Source organism: Callorhinchus milii, unplaced genomic scaffold (genome assembly GCF_018977255.1).
Source record: "Callorhinchus milii isolate IMCB2004 unplaced genomic scaffold, IMCB_Cmil_1.0 Scaffold29, whole genome shotgun sequence".
Lineage (NCBI taxonomy): Eukaryota > Metazoa > Chordata > Chondrichthyes > Chimaeriformes > Callorhinchidae > Callorhinchus > Callorhinchus milii.
In genome coordinates this window covers 2,948,872-2,968,006 of record NW_024704770.1, presented here as the reverse complement: position 1 = coordinate 2,968,006, position 19,135 = coordinate 2,948,872, and the positions used below count along the sequence as shown (strand labels likewise).

Below are 19,135 nucleotides of genomic sequence, written 5' to 3'. Positions count from 1 at the left end.
GTGTGTGACTGGCCTCCTGTTCCTCATCACTGTGTCTTGGGCCAGAGACGGGCTAGATTTCCATTTTCTTGGCCAGCTCCCAGTCAGTCACTCACCCAGGACAGGCGTCTGTGTCTAGAGAGCAGGTTATATCTTCTAGATATAGGACACTATACACTATATACTCGATTGAGGTGGGGGAGAGATTGAGGGGGGGGCGGGGGGCAAAAGAAAGTGGGGAGAGTGTCTCACCCCAGGTCGGTTCTGGATGAGCCACTGCAGGTAGAATGCAATTTAACCAAAGGTTCCTGAATGATGGACAGACGGACGGATTGACTGACTGACTGACTATCTGCACGTGTCAGTTTAAAGCACTCCACCGCCACACCACCACAGGAAGAATACTGTAAACCGCTTCTTACTGAGCACACGGGTGTTGCGCCAGAGGTGGGAATGCAGACACACTGTGTGTGGCAAGCATCCGGGACTGTACTGAGATGTGAGATGCACCTGCTCACTCCCCAATGTGTGCTCTCTCTCTCTCTCTCTCTCTCTGTCTCTCGCTATGAACTGAATGTTAGCTTTTCTGTCTCACTCTCTACATTGAATGCAAGTCTTTCTCTCACTCTGCACTCAGTGTAAGTCTCTCTGTCTCACTCTCTGCATTGAATGTAAGTCTCTCTTCTTTGTCTTCACTGCATTGAATGCATCTCTCTCTCTCTCTCTCTCTGTCTGTCTCACTGTGCACTGAATGTATACCTCCGTGTCTCTGGGTGATGGGGTTGTGTTGTGTGTGTCGGGTTTGCCTGAAGTGCCTGCTCATTGCCAGCGCCAGTGTGGGGTGCTGAGCGTGTGGTGTTAAGGGTTGTGGAGTTTATAATATAATAAACTTGTAATGGGAAAGAGCTGCAGAGAGAGAGAGGGAATGTTTCTTTCTCCGCTTGCGACCGAAGCCACCGTGTTTTGCGTCACGCGCAGTCCTTACAACAACACACACGAGACCCGGTGGTGTGTTTACAGGGAAGCGTTTTATTCGGATTTAAAGTATTTATTCTTCTACAGACGAGGGATTTCACAGGCGGTGACTTGAGTGTTCTGCGTGTATATGTATGTGTGTCCGTGCAGTGCACAGTGCGACCTGCCCTCCCGAATACCCTCACCGCCAAAGCGTGCTTCACAGGTTTCCTGTAAAGTGTAGTGACTGTGCGTGTTGCAGAGTTCACTGTGAAATGTAGTAACTGTGTTTGGTGCAGGGCTTACTGGTACGATAAAGTGACTGTGTGTGTTGTACAGGGTTTATTATAAAGTGTAGTGACTGGCGGAGCTTGCAGTGAGTGTGCCGGGCTGAGTTTGCAGTGCGGAGTGCCGGGGTTGGGAGAGCACTGGCTGCACTGCCCCTGGGGGCGGGCGGGCGGGCGGACCGGGTGATTCCCCCCAGACCGTGACCGATTGATGGCTGGTTAAGCTCGCTGAGACGCTGCCAGAGCCGTTGCTGATGTTCCGGGGTGCCCGGGCAGAGCTAGCGAGGGGGGCTGTGCCCGCGGGCTGTGCCGTTGCCCGGTGCCCACGTGGTGCTGTCCAGCCGGATGCTGATGTGCTCCGGGTTGCCGGTGAGATCCAGCACCTGGAGCTGGTGCAGGGAGCTGAAGGCGGCCTGGGCTGTGCCCACCACCGTCAGCCGGTTCGACCTGTGAGGAGACGGCAAGAGGCACATTGTTCAACAGTTCCTGATTCCCCCCCCCACCCCCTTGCAGACTACCTACCTGAGCAGCAGCACCCTGAGGTTGGGGGTGGAGATGAAGGAGTCGGGGGTGATGGTGACAATGCGGTTGTGCTGCAGGTAAAGGTTTTCCAGGTTCTCGGGCAGGTCCGGGGGTACATAGGACAACTGGTTATACCCCAGGTCCAGCAGCTGTGAGGGAGAGAGAGGCACGGTTACACCCACTCCGGTTTGGCGGGGGTCTCGCGCTCTCCTGGCACAGCGACCGTCCCCTGAGTTGGGCTTAAACAGACTCCCTCTGTGTCCTGCGTTGTTGCTGTTGTGTTCATGACTGGAGCCCTGTAGCTCAGCGGTTAGAGCACTCGCGAGCGAGAGAGACCTGGGTTCGATTCCCGGGCGGGTCAGGGCGAAACTTTGGGCAAGTTTCCTTACTCCACACACACACACACACGCCTCTGTTTAGCCGGCAGTAAGCAGCCGTGCGCAATTGGCTGCTGCTGTTCGCCCACAAAACATACAGTTAATTCACTTTACAGTGTATCCTGTGAAGCGCTTTGAGACGTCTCGAAGACGTGATAAGGCACTGTGTCAAATGCGCGGATTATTATTATTATGGTTGGGTTGAGGTGTGTGTGTGTGTACTCACAATAGACTGACTGGCTGGTGCGTGTGCCTATGGCTGGGTAGGGCTGTTTGTGTGTGCCCTGGGCTGCTGTGTGTGTGTGTGTGTGTGTGCCCTGGGCTGCTGTGTGTGTGTGTGTGTGTGTGTGTGTGTGCCCTGGGCTGCTGTGTGCGTGTGTCCGTGCTGGTGTGTGTGTGTGTGTCCGTGCTGGTGTGTGTGTGTGTCCGTGCTGGTGTGTGTGTGTGTGTCCGTGCTGGTGTGTGTGTGTGTGTCCGTGCTGGTGTGTGTGTGTGTCCGTGCTGGTGTGTGTGTGTGTCCGTGCTGGTGTGTGTGTGTGTCCGTGCTGGTGTGTGTGTGTGTGTCGTGCTGGTGTGTGTGTGTGTGTCCGTGCTGGTGTGTGTGTGTGTGTCCGTGCTGGTGTGTGTGTGTGTGTCTGTGCTGGTGTGTGTGTGTGTGTGTCCGTGCTGGTGTGTGTGTGTGTGTCCGTGCTGGTGTGTGTGTGTGTGTCCGTGCTGGTGTGTGTGTGTGTGTCCGTGCTGGTGTGTGTGTGTGTGTCCGTGCTGGTGTGTGTGTGTGTGTCCGTGCTGGTGTGTGTGTGTGTGTCCGTGCTGGTGTGTGTGTGTGTGTCCGTGCTGGTGTGTGTCCGTGCCCGCTCACCTTCAGGCTGGACAGCTCCTGCCAGCTGCCAGGGGCCAGGCCGGCGATGGTGAGGCTGTTGTGGTCGAGGTGGAGCTGGCCGAGGGCGTGCAGACCGGCCAGTCTGCGCGGCGATAGCCGGGAGATGTGGTTGTGCTGAGCCCTGAGGTCCTGCAGGCCGGACGGGAGCCCGAGGGGCAGCAGGGTCAGCCGGTTGCCGGACAGATCCAGGCTGCGGAGGCGGCGAAGCTTCCGGAAGGCCAGCCGGTGGACGCGGGCCGAGCGCAGGAGGTTGTAGCTGAGGTTGAGCTCGGAGAGGAAGTAGCCGTTGACGAAGTCCGAGGGTCCGAGGCTCTCTATGCGGTTGTGCAGCAGCATGAGCGAGCGCAGACGGCGGGGCAGGTTGGGCGGGACCCGGCTGAGCCGGTTGCCGAAGACGTGCAGCGTGTGGAGGTGCCGGAGCTTGTCGAAGGCCCCGGGCTGGATGCCGTCGGCCGTCAGCCGGTTGTTGTGGAGCAGCAGGTACTGCAGCCCGCGGGCGGCGCTCAGGCTGCCCTCTCGGACCCCCGCGATGCGGTTGCGGCCCAGGTGCAGGATCAGCAGGCTCGGCGGCAGCCCCTCGGGGATCTCGGTCAGGTTGTTGTGGGAGAGGTCCAGGTACTGCAGCCCCCTCAGCGAGCTGGTCACAGGGGGAGAGGGGTTACACTAACCACACACCGACTCACACACACACACAAACACACTAACTAACACATACACACTAACACACACACTAACTAACACACCAACGAACACATACACACTAACACACACTAACTAACATACACACTAACTAACACATACACACTAACACACACTAACTAACACACACCAACGAACACATACACACTCACACACACTAACTAACATACACACTAACTAACACATACACACTCACACACACTAACTAACATACACACTAACTAACACATACACACTAACTAACACATACACACTAACACATTCACACACACTAACTAACACACACACTAACTCACACTAACTAACTAACACATGAGAGAGAGAGGTAATATACACTAACACACGCGAGTGAGAGGTCACAAACACTAATCCGTACACGTTAACATACACACTGTGCAGTCACTGTGTATTTTGTGGGTGAAATTCACGTGATAGAGACCCTGAATTTCACCTCACCTTCGCCCGTGTAATCGTCCGGTCTTAAAATGTAAGATTGTGCGGCGTCGGAGGAACTCGCCCAACCCCCCCCCCCCCCATTGCCTGCACCCCCTCCCCTCCCTCCCTCCCTCCCTCCCACTGCCCACCTGAAGGAGTGGTTGTTGATGCTGGCGATGGTCAGGTTGTTGTGCTGCAGGTGAAGCTCTCGGAGCTCCAGCAGCTCCGTCAGAGAGCCTTCAGGCACCTGAGAGATGCGATTGTTCTGTCAGCGCAGGAAAACCAGCAGCGTTAGTTGGTGTGTGAGAGTGAGTGAGCGCAGGTGTGTGTGAGCGTGGGGTGTGAGAGTGAGCGCAGGTGTGTGAGTGAGTTAGGGTGTGGGTGAGTGTGAGCGCAGGTGTGTGTGAGAGTGCGTGCAGGTGTGTGAGTGAGTTAGGGTGAGTGTGAGTGTGAGTGAGTTAGGGTGTGGGTGAGTGTGAGCGCAGGTGTGTGTGAGAGTGCGTGCAGGTGTGTGAGTGAGTTAGGGTGAGTGTGAGCGCAGGTGTGTGAGAGTGAGCGCAGGTGTGTGAGTGAGTTAGGGTGTGGGTGAGTGTGAGCGCAGGTCTGTGAGTGAGTTAGGGTGTGGGTGAGTGTGAGTGCAGGTGTGTGTGAGAGTGAGTGCAGGTGTGTGAGTGAGTGCAGGTGTGTGAGTGAGTTAGGGTGTGGGTGAGTGTGAGCGCAGGTGTGTGTGAGAGTGAGCGCAGGTGTGTGAGTGAGTTAGGGTGTGGGTGAGTGTGAGCGCAGGTGTGTGTGAGAGTGAGTGCAGGTGTGTGAGTGAGTGAGTTAGGGTGTGGGTGAGTGTGAGCGCAGGTGTGTGAGTGAGTGAGTTAGGGTGTGGGTGAGTGTAAGCGCAGGTGTGTGAGTGAGTTAGGGTGTGGGTGAGTGTGAGCGCAGTGTGTGTGTGAGTGTGAGCGCAGGTGTGTGAGTGAGTGAGTTAGGGTGTGGGTGAGTGTAAGCGCAGGTGTGTGTGAGAGTGAGCGCAGGTGTGTGAGTGAGTTAGGGTGTGGGTGAGTGTGAGCGCAGGTGTGTGAGTGAGTGAGTTAGGGTGTGGGTGAGTGTGAGCGCAGGTGTGTGAGTGAGTTAGGGTGTGGGTGAGTGTGAGCGCAGGTGTGTGAGTGAGTGAGTTAGGGTGTGGGTGAGTGTGAGCGCAGGTGTGTGTGAGCGGGTATGAGCGCAGTGTGAGTGGGCAGAGGGGCTAACCTGTAGGTGCAGGTGTGTGAGCCGGGGTGGCAGACCGCACGGGATGAGGGTGAGGTTGTTGTCGGACAGGACGAGGACGCTGATGGTGTCGGAGCCGCGGAAGATGCCGGGAGGGAGGCTGCTGCTCACCAGCTGGTTATTGTGGAGATAAACCGACCTGCGGGGAGAGAGCGAGCGAGAGAGAGAGAGAGAGAGAGAGAGGGACTCGGTTACCGGCACTGAGCACCGCTCCGAACACACGGTGACGGGCAGAGCTGATGGCGAGCGAGGGGCGGAGCTATTGGGTGAGTGTGGGAGGCGGGGCTTGGGGTGAGGGGTGGGGCTGGTGGTGAGGGGGTGGGGCTGGTGGTGCGTGTGGTGGGAGGGGCTTGTGATAAGTGAGGGGGCGGGGCTGGTGGTGAGGGGGTGGGGCTGGTGGTGAGTGTGGGGTGGGTGGAGCTCATGATTGAGGGGTGGGGCTTGGGATGAGGGGCGGGACTTGGGATGAGTGTGATGGGAGGGGCTTGTGATAAGTGGGGCGGGACTGGTGAGTGCTGGGTGGGTGGAGCTCAAGATTGAGGGGTGGGACTTGGGAGGGGAGGGCTGCCGGAGCTGGCGGTGAGTGACAGGCGGGGGTGGGGGCTGATGCGAGCTTGGGGTGGGGGGGGGCTGATCCGAGCTGGAGGTGGGGTGGGGGGGCTAACGCGAGCTGGAGGTGGGGTGGGGGGGGGGCTGACGCGAGCTGGAGGTGGGGTGGGGGGGGCTGACGCGAGGTGGGGTGGGGGGAGGGCTGACGCGAGCTGGAGGTGGGGGGGGGTTGACGCGAGCTGGAGGTGGGGGGCTGGGGGGGGGGGGCTGACGCGAGCTGGAGGTGGGTGGGGGGGGGGGCTGACGTGAGCTGGAGGTGGGGGGTGGGGGGCTGACGCGAGCTGGAGGTGGGGGGGTGGGGGGCTGACGCGAGCTGGAGGTGGGGTGGGGGGGGGGGGGGCTGACCGGAGCTGGAGGTGGGGTGGGGGGGGGGGCTGACCGGAGCTGGAGGTGGGTTACCTGAGTTGGGGTTTGTGACCGAACGTGTGGGTGAAGATGTCCCGGAGTTGGTTGGCCGCGAAGTCCACGATGCGCAGTGTGTCCGGGAGCAACCGGGGGGCAGACGTCAGCTACAACAACAACAACAACGTCTCGCATTTACACCGCGGCCCCCTCACCCGGGGGAGCTTCCCGGAGCCGCTTGACAGTGGCGGAGCACGAAACCGAGAGGGAGGGAGGGAGGGAGGTGACCGCAGGTCCAAGTGGAAGTTCTTCCTGAAGGCGGCGAAGGAGGGGGCCAAGGCGGAGGGATTGGGGGGTGAAAGTGACGGAGCTTTGGGGAGTAGTGGCTGAAAACGGGGGCAACGGAGGAAAGCGGTCAGGGAAATTGACCCACTCTCGGGTGGGGGGGGAAGGGGTGGGGGTAGGAGCTCTGACGCTGGCGGGGTGGGTAGCTCTCACCTTGTTGTTGGCCAGATACAAGTACTCGAGCTCCTGGAGAGACTCGAAGGCTCCGTCCGGCAGACCTGACATCAAAGAAATTAATAATCCCCGCTCACACGAGGGGACGCCTCACGGTGCGGCTCAGGGACTTGCATTGCATAATAGTAATAATTTATAATAATCAATAATAATAATACTCATTGGCATTTGACGTCTTCCAGGCGCCTCAGAGCGCTTCACAGGCTGGTAGGGTAACGCGGAGTGACTGTGTGTATTTTGGAGGTGCTCGCGGTGGCCGATTTTGCGCACAACGAAGGCGGTGAAGTCATCTGTGTTACCTGTAATGTTGAGAGTCTCAGCCCAGACGGAGACACTGCGCGGTGTGTGGGGAGAAAGGGGGAAGGGGCTGCTCGGTGGTTGGGGGTGCGGGTGGGTGGGGGGGGGGGGGGTGAAGGGAGCGATGGGAGGGGGTGAGTGTCCACCGTGGCACCTTGGGACAGCAGGCGGTTGTGGTGGAGGCTGAGTGTCCGGAGTTTGGTGAGGTGGGACAGCTCCTCATACGGAATGGTTTCCAGCCGATTATTCTGTAACACAAGCACCGGCCGTCAGTGCCGCCCACCCCAGGCAGCGGCACAAATCGCCCTCAATCCCCCCCCCCCCGCCCCACTCTACGTCCCTACGTCTGATGAGAAAATACTAATAATAATCCTCGCGTTTGACACAGCGCCTCATCACGTCTTCGAGACGTCTCGAAGCACTTCACGGGATATACCGTAAAGTGGAGTGACAGTACGTTTTGCGGGTGAAACGCGGCAGCCAATTGCGCACAGCAGCGTCCCCACAAACAGTCGCGGGTTGGGTGACCAAATTATTTGAGGAGGTGGTGGGGGGAAGAGGTTGTAGCATTAGTACAGGATACAGCGAGTGTCTTGTGTGAGACCCCACCTCAGCCCCACCCATCCACCCCGGTCCCCAACACTCCGTGACCACCCGACCTGGGCTCGGAGCCAGTACCTGCAGAGACAAGAGCTGAATGTTTGCCGACAGGTTCCTGGGGAAGGTGGTGAGATCGGCTCCGTTGCAGTCCACGGTCTCCTCCGAGGGGCAGGAACACCGGGGGGGACAGACGTAGGCCCGCGGCACAGCCTCCGCGTCTCCCCCCCGCTCTCCGTCCTCGCCAGTGCTCGCTGCCACGATCGGCGTCAGGAGCAGCTGCACCAACAGCAGTCGGCCCCAGGGCAACATCTGGAAGGCAAAGGCACAGCTGGACGCGATCAGCCAGGGCTCCTCGTGTCTCACTGCAATTCTGGAGCGTCTCGAAGGCTTCACGTACAATTACAGGTGAGTGATTTACAACAAGAAGTTCTTGCATTTATATATAGAAGCCCCCGTCCCAGTGCGCTTTTACAGTGAAGAGAGGGGGAAAGAGAGCGGGGGAGCGCGAGGAGTCGGGACATCTCTTTCAAAGAGTCGGCGCAGGCACGATGGGCCGAATGGCCTCCTTTCTGCGCTGTAAGATTGTTTCATTCCGTGCGCAGAGTAAAGCTTCACCGAGGGCAGACGGGGAAGCAGAGAGAGTCAGCGTCTGGCAGAGAGAGAGAGAGAGAGAGAGAGGGGTCGGAGGGGAGAGCGACAATGCCACTGTCAATTAGTTCCATTTGTCGATGGGATTCTGTGGTCGTTCTTGACAGTAACGGTGCTTTCAGCGCAGGTCAGCCACGGTGCCGCTATCCCCATTTATCATTAATCCCTCTCTCCGCTTGCGCCCCAAACCCTGAGTCCTGTAGTTCAGTGGTTAAAGCACTTGCTTCTCAAGCGAGAGACCTGGGTTCGATCCCCGGGTCAGGGCGAAACCCTGGGCAAGTTTCCTTACTCCACACACGCACGCCTCTGGTTATCAGCAGTGAGTAGGAACCCAGTTGTTAGTCGATTGGCCGATCGCTTTTCCGGGGGTAATAACCCCTTCAAAAAATAATAATAATAAATCGGTCACTTCAATCCACGGCTGTTTGTGGGGACGTCGCTGTGCGTAATTGGCTGCCGCGTTTCGCCCACAAAACACACAGTCTATTCACTTTACAGTGTATCCTGTGAAGCGCTTTGAGACGTCTCGAAGACGCTCAAATGCGATGAATTAACAATTATTATTAGCCATTTCCCTTTCGTGTTGCTCTGATGATCCAGTCTCAGTCGCACGTGCGGGAACTAAGCCACACCCCGACAGACCAGGGAGGGAAGAAATTCCTCCCGACAACCTCTTTCCCGATCTTTTCCAAACCATCCCAGATGTATCCCTGGGACTTTCTCTGGAACCTCCTGCGATCCACCCAGCACTTATATGTTTGCCGGGAAACCCAGAAACCCCATCTGCAAGTCCCACACACTGGAAGAAAAGAATAACAGCCTTTAAAGGCGCATTGCAGTCTGTAAAGGCTCTAATAATATCCCTTACCTCGGAGAAGACAATCAGAGACGTTCAACGGGAAAATAAACCCAGAACTCTTCTTCTCAGCGTATAATCCTGAGCTGAGATCCCTCTCTGCGACAGAGTAACTGCTTTATAACCTACACAGGAACGCCTTCCAAGCCCCTGAGAAACACAGCCTCTCTCTCTCTCTCTCTCTCTACGCTTCGCTGTGTTGATCAAGATGGATTGCTGAGATTTTTAGCGTGATAAGTGTCGTGCTGGCTTTGAACCGAGCTACGCATCGCTCAGACTCGCAGTCTGTGTTGTACAAATCCTGTGGAGCTGACAGTTGGGGAGAGAGAGAGAGGGAGGGAGGGAGGGAGGGAGGGATGTTGTCAAGGAATAATTTACAATGATTGTTGCAAGTACACACCTCAGCAAGTGATCCACAAGCGACATTTAACTTTATCCATCGACAATCCCTGGCTCCCTACCCATTCCAACAGTGAGGTGTTTTGTATGAGTGAAGGGCGCTATATAATAATAATAATAATAATAATAATCCTTGCATTTGACATAGCGCCTCATCACGTCTTCGAGACGTCTCAAAGCTCTTCACAGAATATACTGTAAAGTATATTTTGTGGGCGAAACGCAGCAGCCAATTACGCACGGCAGCGTCCCCACAAACAGTCGTGGATTAAGTGATATAAATGCAAGTTGGTGGTGGTGGTGGTAATCTGTTCCAGTTGTTGGTTTTCCTCTGTGTAAAGGAATACTTCCTGGTGTCTGACCTAAAACTCCCCTTCGTACCCCATGCTGACCCTATGTCTTCTTGTCCAGTTATCCTGGCATTTCTGATCCATTCACCTTCCAGATCATAATTAACATTTTATACAAGGTCCTCTCTTGTATGGAAGAGAGAGACGATGGAAGCAGAAAGTGTTGATTCTTTCAAAAGCAAATTAGAGAGATTTAGGAAATAATATCTTGGGATACGGGATATAGTTTGACACATGTCATGTGCATGCGATGCCAGGATAATGGAAGGCAAACTGGATTGGACCTTGGTCTTTTGTCTGGCAAATTCTTACGTCCTTATGTAGATTTCTTGTGTTGTACGTTCTTACGTATGTCGCTTTGCGAGGCTGATGGTTCTTCACTGACTGTCCTTCCGGGGATCAGCCTCGTTACTCTCCTCTAGGGCTTGGAGCTTGAGTTGCGGAGACTGGAACTGTCCCTTTAAGTGATCAACCGGCTGTGCCAGAACTTAGAGAAAGGTTTATTTGACTTTAACCGCAGCTCTTGTAATCCAATAGCAGCCAGCTGGCGCCCAGGCGAGTGTGGGGCTGAGGCCTGGCCCTGGACCCTGGGCAAGGCTATTCTAGAATATTCCAGCACTTCGAAGTCAACAAATGTGGCGTTGCTCTCCACAAAGTCCTACAGGCTGACTTGAGTGCCGTTGCTTTTCCTCACCCGGATTCCAGTTTATTATAACAAACTTTGTGTTTGATACAGGGTCTCTGACCTGATTCATTGGCTGCCGCATTTCGCCCACAAGTATACAGTCAATTCACTTTACGGCGTATCCTGTGAAGCGCTTTGAGACGTCTCGAAGACCTGATAAGGCGCCGTATCAAATGCGAGGATTAATATGAATATTACTGTATTACTGCCCAGTGTTGGTCAGCTCCTTAGGACTGCATTCGTTTGTCAGTGTCTTGGAATTTCCTCCCGACACGAAAGGCGCTATACGACAACAACAACAAGATTACATTTGTATGCAGTATAAATGCAAATTGTCGTCGTCGTGTTTGTAGACAAACAGCCAGTACGCATGCAACCATTTGTTGGGGGGGTGGAGGGGGGGGGGGGGGTTGGCAGCCAGGATACTGGGAGAAACTCCCTTCTCAACAGTGTCGCGGGATCTTTGGACGCGACCCCGTTTTACGGTCTGATCTGAAGGACATCTTCTGACCCTGACCATGTCCAGCGATACTATGTAATGGCGCCTCTTCCCCCACCAGGCGGTGCTGTTCCATTATGTCTGCGGTGGCCGCAGTACCGCTGTGCACCTGCTGGTGGCGCTGGCGGGCAGTGGCTCATGGCCTCCAATAGCATCACATCTCTGTCTCATTGACCGATTCCAGACCCTCAAAGGTTCACCGCTCCTGTTCCTAATGTCCTGATGCCTGGACTCCCAGGTGGAGCACAGCAGCTCAGGGCAAGGCAGCTGTGTCTCCAACAGCTTGTCCCTGCTGTTAAGGGCGCTATACCAGTGCAAGTTGTTGTTGCCCCCACCCACCCCCAAGCTCCAATGACTTTCCCCAAACCCCGCAGTCTTCCACCCCTATCTTCGACCCCCATCACCATGTCGGAGAGGGCATTCACAGGGTCTCCTCGTGTGCTGCAATGGGCATTAGCAGCGCAGTGAGCGAGTGACGGGGAAGCGAAGCACGTCTCTCTCTGTCAGGTCCTTGTAACAGGGAGACTTTGGCTTATCTCCTTGACTTCCCAGAGCCAGACAATCTGTGAGTCACCCAGGGGCACAGACTGACCTCCGAGCACAGCTAATAAGCCAGTTGCACTCTGGTTACGCACTCAGACCTGCCAATTCTCAGCCCCATTTCTTGGAAACACTTTTTATAGAAATTGTGATTGCCTGGGAGAGCTCTCGGGTACTGGCAGAGGGAACACACAAACATACAGAGAGAGGGGGTACAGATCCTCCAGTGTGTGTGAGTGGGGCCAACCTGAGACCCCCCCCCCCCCATGCCCTACACCCCCTACCATTCACAGCAGGGACAGTTTACTTGAAAGCCGGGCTGTTGAGGGAGCCTTTCTAGGGAGAGGCTGTGTTTGATGAGAATTTGGAAGGTCAGTGAAATGTGAGACTGCATTTCAGGAACAGAGCCCAGTAGCCAAGACCTGTGCCACAGCACGTAACAAGCACAGAGTCAGCATGTCTCACAGGTAGACATTTTCCTGTCACATTGAGCATCATTAAGAGGAGAAACATTGGAGGCCAATTCAGCCCACGGTGACTGTGCCAGCTCCCAGTCCTGCTCCCCTGCCCTCCACACCCTCTTTTAAGTCTTTCTCTACTTTCCGATGAAAACTATTGTGGCTTCTAATTGTACCTGGGTTGGGCATTCCATGTTCAATTCTCCTAACCTCACCTTTAGGCTTCTTTTGGTAATTAAACTCATGACCCCAAGTTCACCAACTCAACGACCAATACAAATAATTCCTCCACGTTGGCCTTAACAATGGACCCACTAGTCCCCCCCCTCCCCTTTCATCATTTGTGTCCAAGGATCAGAGACATCCGCTCCTCACAAGGTCTCAGTCTCTGCACATCTCAGAGTTTCACTGTTGGAGGAGCGCCAGTATCACTGTGTACCAGCCAATTCTCTAGAACAGGTTATCCCAGTCTCCCATTGCGATATTCTGGCAAAGCTTTCACACAATCAATCCAGGATGGATCTTGTGTACAAGACATCCCATAATATCACTCGAGTGGTAACAGAGTTCATCTCCTTCCCTCCCTCCCTCTCCTCAGTCACCGGGGCTATAAAAGCCCTAAACCTGTCCCCCACTGACAATCCCCCGCGCCGAATAATTATTATTATTGGTGAGATTCCTGACCGCTGAGAGCCAGGCTCGATGCAGCCTCACAGAGTGAGAGTGAGAAAGTGAGTGAGCACTGTGTGGCTCTTGTTAATGAGTAATCAGCTGTTGATGTTGGATCAAAGTTTGACCCTCCGTCTCTCTCCTGCCCAGCTCTGCTTCAGTTTGGAGCCTGTTCCTACTTCAGACTCCGAATTGATTTCACTTTTGTTCCCAATTGAAGCCCAGACTCTGCCCTACCCCTCGCTCCGACACGAAGGGGACCCAACTCCACAGGAGCACTTCCCCCATTCCCCACCCCCCCAACCCCACCCCCAACCCCAGGCCACAATCTTGATTTAACGTCTCATCCGAAGGACAGCACGTCCGACTACTCAAAGCCCCCACATGTGGCAACGCATTGTCTTGTACTTGGGGTGAAACGCAAGGGAAGCAAGGGGGGGAGCACGTACGTGCAATGCGGACACTCACAAGCATGCACACACGCACATACACACGCACGCATGTCCACACAGGCAAGACTGCGATTATGTAATCGCACAGCAAGACAACGGGGGAGAATTTGCATCAGGAAGATCACGGTGTAAATTAGCCAGAGATGAACAGCGGAATCAAATTAGGTCAATCAGAATTTGAATGAGCATTTGGTTATGTAATGCAGAGTGAGGATTGTGTAAGAGCTTCTCACCAGCCAGTCGCCGCTCACTTATATAAGTTATGTAAAAAAGATTATTTTACTGATCTCTATGCAGTGATTCAGGACACACTGACATGTTGCATAAAAGGATTTACTCAGGGTGAGATGTAACATGTTATGTAAAGGCTCGATAGAACCTAACTGTTCCCTGTAGTGACTGATAATTAGACTAACAATCTGCAACAACACATCTCAAGGGTTTCACGGTGACTCAAGTGTAGTGACTGTGTGTTTGTGCACAAGCTCCCGTGTGTAGCGCACAGTGATTGGTACACTTAGCTGGGGAATCGTCGGCCGGATCGGCTCTTATTTCCAACAGCCTTATGGAAACAAGAACGAGGTTTCCCTAACCCCTCTCTGTGTGTAGGTGTGTGTGTGTGCGTATGTTTGTGTGTAGCGGGGAGAGCTTTAAGTGATTATAGCTGGGATGACGTAAGAATTAAACCACAATCTCCACAATCTCGGTCTGGAAGAGAGACACATTTGCTGAGATTCACCAACTCCCAAACCCGGCGACACAAAAACATTTGCAAATTGTGAGTCTATTTCTGGCCTGGGATGATGTCAAGGGTTGCCATGGCGACGCGTTGGTGATGGTGGTGGCAGTGGTTGCGGGGGGGAGTGATACCCGCACAAATGAGGATTGGTTGCCTGGGAAATGTGGTTGCCAGGGTTACCTTGCATCCTGGTTGCGATGGGATGGGATGGGATGGGTGGGCCCTGAGGTGACTTGGCTTCCCTGGTCTGACTTCACACGTGAATGGAGTGATGGATGGAGGCAGGAGGGAGTGATGGACGGAGGGAGTGATGGAGGGGAGGGAATGTAACACCGTGTAACACTCACTCTCTCCCGGTATAACATTCTCTCACTCGCGCTCTCTCTCTCTCTCTGAGTGTGTAAGTACCCGTCTAGTGGATGTGTAAAGAATTTACAGGTGGTTTAAGGCAGGTTTGAGATGAGGGGAGTGGGAGGCTCTCCGTGACGGAGTTCCAGAGAATGTCTGCTGATGGGGGGGCTGGATGGGGGTGGCGGGGGGGTTAGTGGGGGTCATGGTGGGTTCGAGGGTTGGGGAGTAAGGGTGAGGATTGTGAATCAGATGTGCCCTCGGGGCTCGGTGTTAAACACAGAGGGTTGGCTTCCAACACAGAGGAGAGAGCTTCTGTGCCCAGCGATGCCCGGCCTGAGAACAGACACCATGCCCTCTGTGCCCAGCGATGCCCGGCCTGAGAACAGACACCATGCCCTCTGTGCCCAGCGATGCCCGGCCTGAGAACAGACACCATGTCCTCTGTGCCCAGCGATGCCCGGCCTGAGAACAGACACCATGTCCTCTGTGCCCAGCGATGCCCGGCCTGAGAACAGACACCATGCCCTCTGTGCCCAGCGATGCCCGGCCTGAGAACAGACACCATGTCCTCTGTGCCAGCGATGCCCGGCCTGAGAACAGACACCATGCCCTCTGTGCCCAGCGATGCCCGGCCTGAGAACAGACACCATGCCCTCTGTGCCCAGCGATGCCCGGCCTGAGAACAGACACCATGCCCTCTGTGCCCAGCGCTCTGAGACCGGCTCCCACCAGACAGTCACCTCCTTTCTGATCATTCTCATGGATTACCTGAAAGGGAGGGGGGGGGAGAGAGAGGAGGGGAAGGGAAAGGGAGGAGAGAGAGGGATAGGGAGAGAGAAGGGAGGATAGAGCGAGAGGGAGGGGGAGAGATGGAGGAGAGAATGAAGGGGGAGGGAGGGAGAGAGGGATAGTGAAGGGGGAGGGAGGGATAGTGAAGGGGGAGGGAGGGAGAGAGGGATAGTGAAGGGGGAGGGAGGGAGGGAGGGAGGGATAGTGAAGGGGGAGGGAGGGAGAGAGGGATAGTGAAGGGGGAGGGAGGGAGAGAGGGATAGTGAAGGGGGAGGGAGGGAGGGAGGGAGGGATAGTGAAGGGGGAGGGAGGGAGAGAGGGATAGTGAAGGGGGAGGGAGGGAGAGAGGGATAGTGAAGGGGGAGGGAGGGAGAGAGGGAGAGAGGGATAGTGAAGGGGGAGGGAGGGAGGGATAGTGAAGGGGGAGGGAGGGAGGGAGGGAGGGATAGTGAGGGGGGAGCCGGGTTGGGGGAGTGGCTGACAGACTGGGGAAGGTTGGCCGAGGCTCAGACTAAGGCAGTTTCTCAGCTGCTCACAGCGCGGCGGCGGCTTTCGAGGAAGAGGAACAAATCCCCTCCGAGTCGGGACTGAGAGACTGTGGGGCTGAGGAGGGGGAGAGGGGGAGAGGGGGAGAGAGGCACTGGGAGTGTGAGTATCGCTGTCACTGATCAGCTTTGTGTCTGAATGTGTGTGAGTGAAGGTCTGAGAGACAAACACACACACATCTGTGTTACACACATCTCTGTTACACACATCTCTCTGTTTCTATCTCTGTGTTACACACATCTGTGTCACACATCATTATTATTTATTATTATTACACACACAAACATCTCTCTCTGTACCTCTCTCTCTCACACACACACCTCTCTGTTTCTATCTGTGTGTGTGTGTGTGTGTGACACACACCTCTCTCTCGGGTTAATTTGGTTCCCAGTCCCCAGTGCCGCTTTATGGGGATAATCCCAGCGCTGAGCTGCGGAGCGGTGTCGCGGCCACAGGAGGGAGAGAGAGAGACGTGGGAGAGGGTGAGGGTGTGGGAGAGGGTGTGGGTGTGGGTGAGGGTGAGGGTGTGGGTGAGGGTGTGGGAGAGGGTGTGGGAGAGGGTGAGGGTGTGGGTGAGGGTGTGGGAGAGGGTGAGGGTGTGGGAGAGGGTGAGGGTGTGGGAGAGGGTGTGGGTGTGGGAGAGGGTGAGGGTGTGGGAGAGGGTGAGGGTGTGGGAGAGGGTGTGGGTGAGGGTGAGGGTGTGGGAGAGGGTGAGGGTGTGGGAGAGGGTGTGGGTGAGGGTGAGGGTGTGGGAGAGGGTGTGGGAGAGGGTGTGGGAGAGGGTGAGGGTGTGGGTGAGGGTGAGGGTGTGGGTGAGGGTGAGGGTGTGGGTGTGGGTGTGGGTGAGGGTGTGGGAGGCCGTGACTGGGCGCTGATGGGGGGTTAAGGCTCTGAGATGAGCCGATTCCCCTTTCTCTAACACACACCTACATACAAACACTGTCTCTCACTGTCTCACACACTCACTGTCTCACACACACACACACACACACACACCTACTCAGTCTCTAACACCCACTCTCTCTCTCAGACTTTACACTCCTCCTCAGACTCTCTCACACACGCACTGTCTGAGCTCTTCTCATCCAATCTATTTCTGTCTATAAATGATAACATGGCCTCACTCCCCCCCTCTCTCTGTCTCTCTCCCTGACATGGGTTCATGGATCTGATGTGTGAGAAATTGTAGATTAACTGTTCAGATTAGAGAGAGACACACACACACATACATACAAACACACACACACTCACAAAGAAAGAAGCAGAGATATACACATCTCTCTCACACACATCTCTCACACACATTGTCTCACGCAAACTCTTAGGCACAGACACTCACTCCTACACAGTCTCACACACACGCTCTCCCTCACACAGCCTCATACACACACTCTTACACCTCTCTTACACACACACACACAGTGAGGGAGTAGGTCTGTCAGTAGGACTGACTGTAACAGCTCATGTCGGTGTGTGTCTCCCACAGAGAGTTGCTGAGGTGGGAGCGGTGTTGAATGGCTGCAGGAGGGACCCTCTCACCAACCCTGAACATGGAGAGCTATGAGGAGGCCAGAGAGGCGAGCTGTGAGCTGCTGGCGGAGCCGGGAGGTGTGTGTTCCCCGGGGCTGTGTTACCCCGAGCGGGCCATGTCCGTGTCGGTGTCGGTGTTGGCCCGGCCGCCCCGGCACAAGGACTCCAGCTCCGCCATCCGCAGGAAGCGGGAGTTCATCCCAGACTCGAGGAAGGATGACAGTTACTGGGACAAACGCAAGAAGAATAACGAAGCGGCCAAGAGGTCCCGGGAGAAGCGGAGAGTCAACGACATGGTCCTGGAGAACCGGGTGCTGTCGCTCCTCGAGGAGAATGCCCGACTCCGAGCCGAGCTCCTCGCACTCAAATTCCGCTTTGGGATCATCAAGGAGCCGCTGGAGTCCCATCTCCTGCCCAACCCCGGTCCCGGGTCCCAGCGCTTCCCCCCCCCGGGGCAGCCAGGCTTCCCGGCCAGAGGCGAGGGGTCGCCCTACCCAATGGAGAGCCGAGGCTTTGCTCCCAGCGGCAGCTGTCGGACTCTGGCCCGCGGGCCGGGGGTTGGGGTTGGAATGGGCTCTGCGGTGGAGGCGCAGGATTCCTGCCTGGTGTCTGAGGACTCTGGTATCTCCACCCCCGGCGGCTCCAGTGTGGGCAGCGGGAGCCCCGTCTTCTTCGAGGAGCCCCTGAGCGAGTCGGGCCGCGAGGAGCTTCGCTTCGAGCCGCCGCTGCCGTCGTCACACGCGTGCGAGCCCGGCCCCGAGCTCAGCGCCTTCCCGGGCCACAACCCCAAGCCAGCCTGCTCCCCCGAGCCCGCCAACATGGTCAAGTGTCTCCCCCACAAACTGCGCTTCAAGATCAGCGCCGGCCTGGAGGACAGCGGCGACGCCGAGTTGAGAGGTCGAGGGGCCCCGGTGGCGGGGGACGGTGCCCCCCGAAGAACTATCGACCTCCACCCGGATCGGGGAATGGTTCCCGGGGCGCCGCCCGCCTGGAGACCCCAACTCGGGCTGCTGGCGGAGGATTGCAGAGCTCTGCCAGGTCACAGAGGCGGCCAGGACGCAAGGCGGCCCGCGGGCCAGTGCCAGGCCGGCAGCTTCCCGGAGAGCCCTGGCTCAGGCGACTCTGCGGTCAAGTCAGAAAACCAGGGGTTGAAGACGCAGTTGGCTTCCCTGTCTGCAGAAGTGGCTCAGTTAAAGAGAATGTTCTCTCGCCAGCTGTACTCTAACCTGACCTAGTATGTGCTTCGGGTGCTGTGTCTGTCTGTCATGTTTGTTCGTCATTATGACTCTCTAACTTATTTGGAGAATGTGGGTCCATATTGTGAATATATAGCGGCGGAGGGTTGTGAATTGGTGTGAAATAACTTGTGTAAATAGATTTTTTAAAAGTTTTTTTTAATGGACTACTTGTCACTGTAATAAAAGTTTTTTTTTAAAGTTGGACACAAAGAAAGGTGAAAGTTTCTGAGTGTCGTTTGGCTTTTCAGGATTAGGGTCTGCGGATGGTTTTAGATATATATTACGATCAGCCGGGTATCTGACACACACGGAAACATGTCACTGTGATCAGCCGGGTGTCTGACACACACGGAAACATGTCACTGTGATCAGCCGGGTGTCTGACACACGCGGAAACCCATCCTGTGATCGGCCGGGTGTCTGACACACGGAAACATGTCACTGTGATCAGCCGGGTGTCTGACACACACGGAAACATGTCACTGTGATCAGCCGGGTGTCTGACACACACGGAAACATGTCACTGTGATCAGCCGGGTATCTGACACACACGGAAACATGTCACTGTGATCAGCCGGGTATCTGACACACACGGAAACATGTCACTGTGATCAGCCGGGTGTCTGACA

General features: G+C 55.7%; 2 protein-coding genes across 4 annotated transcripts; one reads left to right on the top strand and one right to left on the bottom strand.

Moving 5' to 3' along the window:
- Positions 1-988: 988 nt before the first annotated feature.
- On the bottom strand, positions 989-9,538 carry LOC103187595 (podocan-like protein 1). The gene is made up of 10 exons (XM_042344721.1): positions 9,274-9,538; positions 7,836-8,066; positions 7,312-7,405; positions 6,840-6,904; positions 6,399-6,508; positions 5,373-5,529; positions 4,283-4,398; positions 2,979-3,636; positions 1,743-1,891; positions 989-1,667 (listed from the first exon to the last, which is right to left on the bottom strand). The coding sequence occupies exons 2-10, from the start codon at positions 8,064-8,066 to the stop codon at positions 1,499-1,501; spliced, it is 1,749 nt and encodes a 582-aa protein (XP_042200655.1). The 5' UTR covers positions 9,274-9,538; the 3' UTR covers positions 989-1,498.
- On the top strand, positions 8,075-18,787 carry LOC103187546 (NFIL3 like protein-like). Of its 3 annotated transcripts, none has more exons than XM_007907096.2 (2): positions 8,075-8,162; positions 17,225-18,787. In XM_007907096.2, exon 2 carries the CDS (start codon positions 17,253-17,255, stop codon positions 18,501-18,503), a length of 1,251 nt encoding a protein of 416 aa, XP_007905287.2. In that variant the 5' UTR covers positions 8,075-8,162; positions 17,225-17,252; the 3' UTR covers positions 18,504-18,787. The 3 variants fall into 3 exon arrangements, with proteins under 3 accessions (XP_007905287.2, XP_007905285.2, XP_007905286.2); XM_007907094.2 differs by lacking the exon at positions 8,075-8,162 and adding an exon at positions 15,646-15,840 and having other exon boundaries at positions 17,225-18,786; XM_007907095.2 differs by lacking the exon at positions 8,075-8,162 and adding an exon at positions 17,161-17,171 and having other exon boundaries at positions 17,227-18,787.
- Positions 18,788-19,135: the final 348 nt, after the last annotated feature.

Bases quoted from the DNA above. Each gene is read 5' to 3' on its own strand.
- LOC103187595 (XM_042344721.1), bottom strand. From the start codon at position 8,066: ATGTTGCCCTGGGGCCGACTGCTGTTGGTGCAGCTGCTCCTGACGCCG. The intron at 5,530-6,398 runs GTAACCCACCTC...CTCTCCCCGCAG, and splicing joins GGTCACAAACCCCAACTCAG to GTCGGTTTATCTCCACAATA. The intron at 4,399-5,372 runs GTTAGCCCCTCT...CTGCGCTGACAG, and splicing joins TCACACACCTGCACCTACAG to AACAATCGCATCTCTCAGGT.
- LOC103187546 (XM_007907096.2), top strand. From the start codon at position 17,253: ATGGCTGCAGGAGGGACCCTCTCACCAACCCTGAACATGGAGAGCTAT.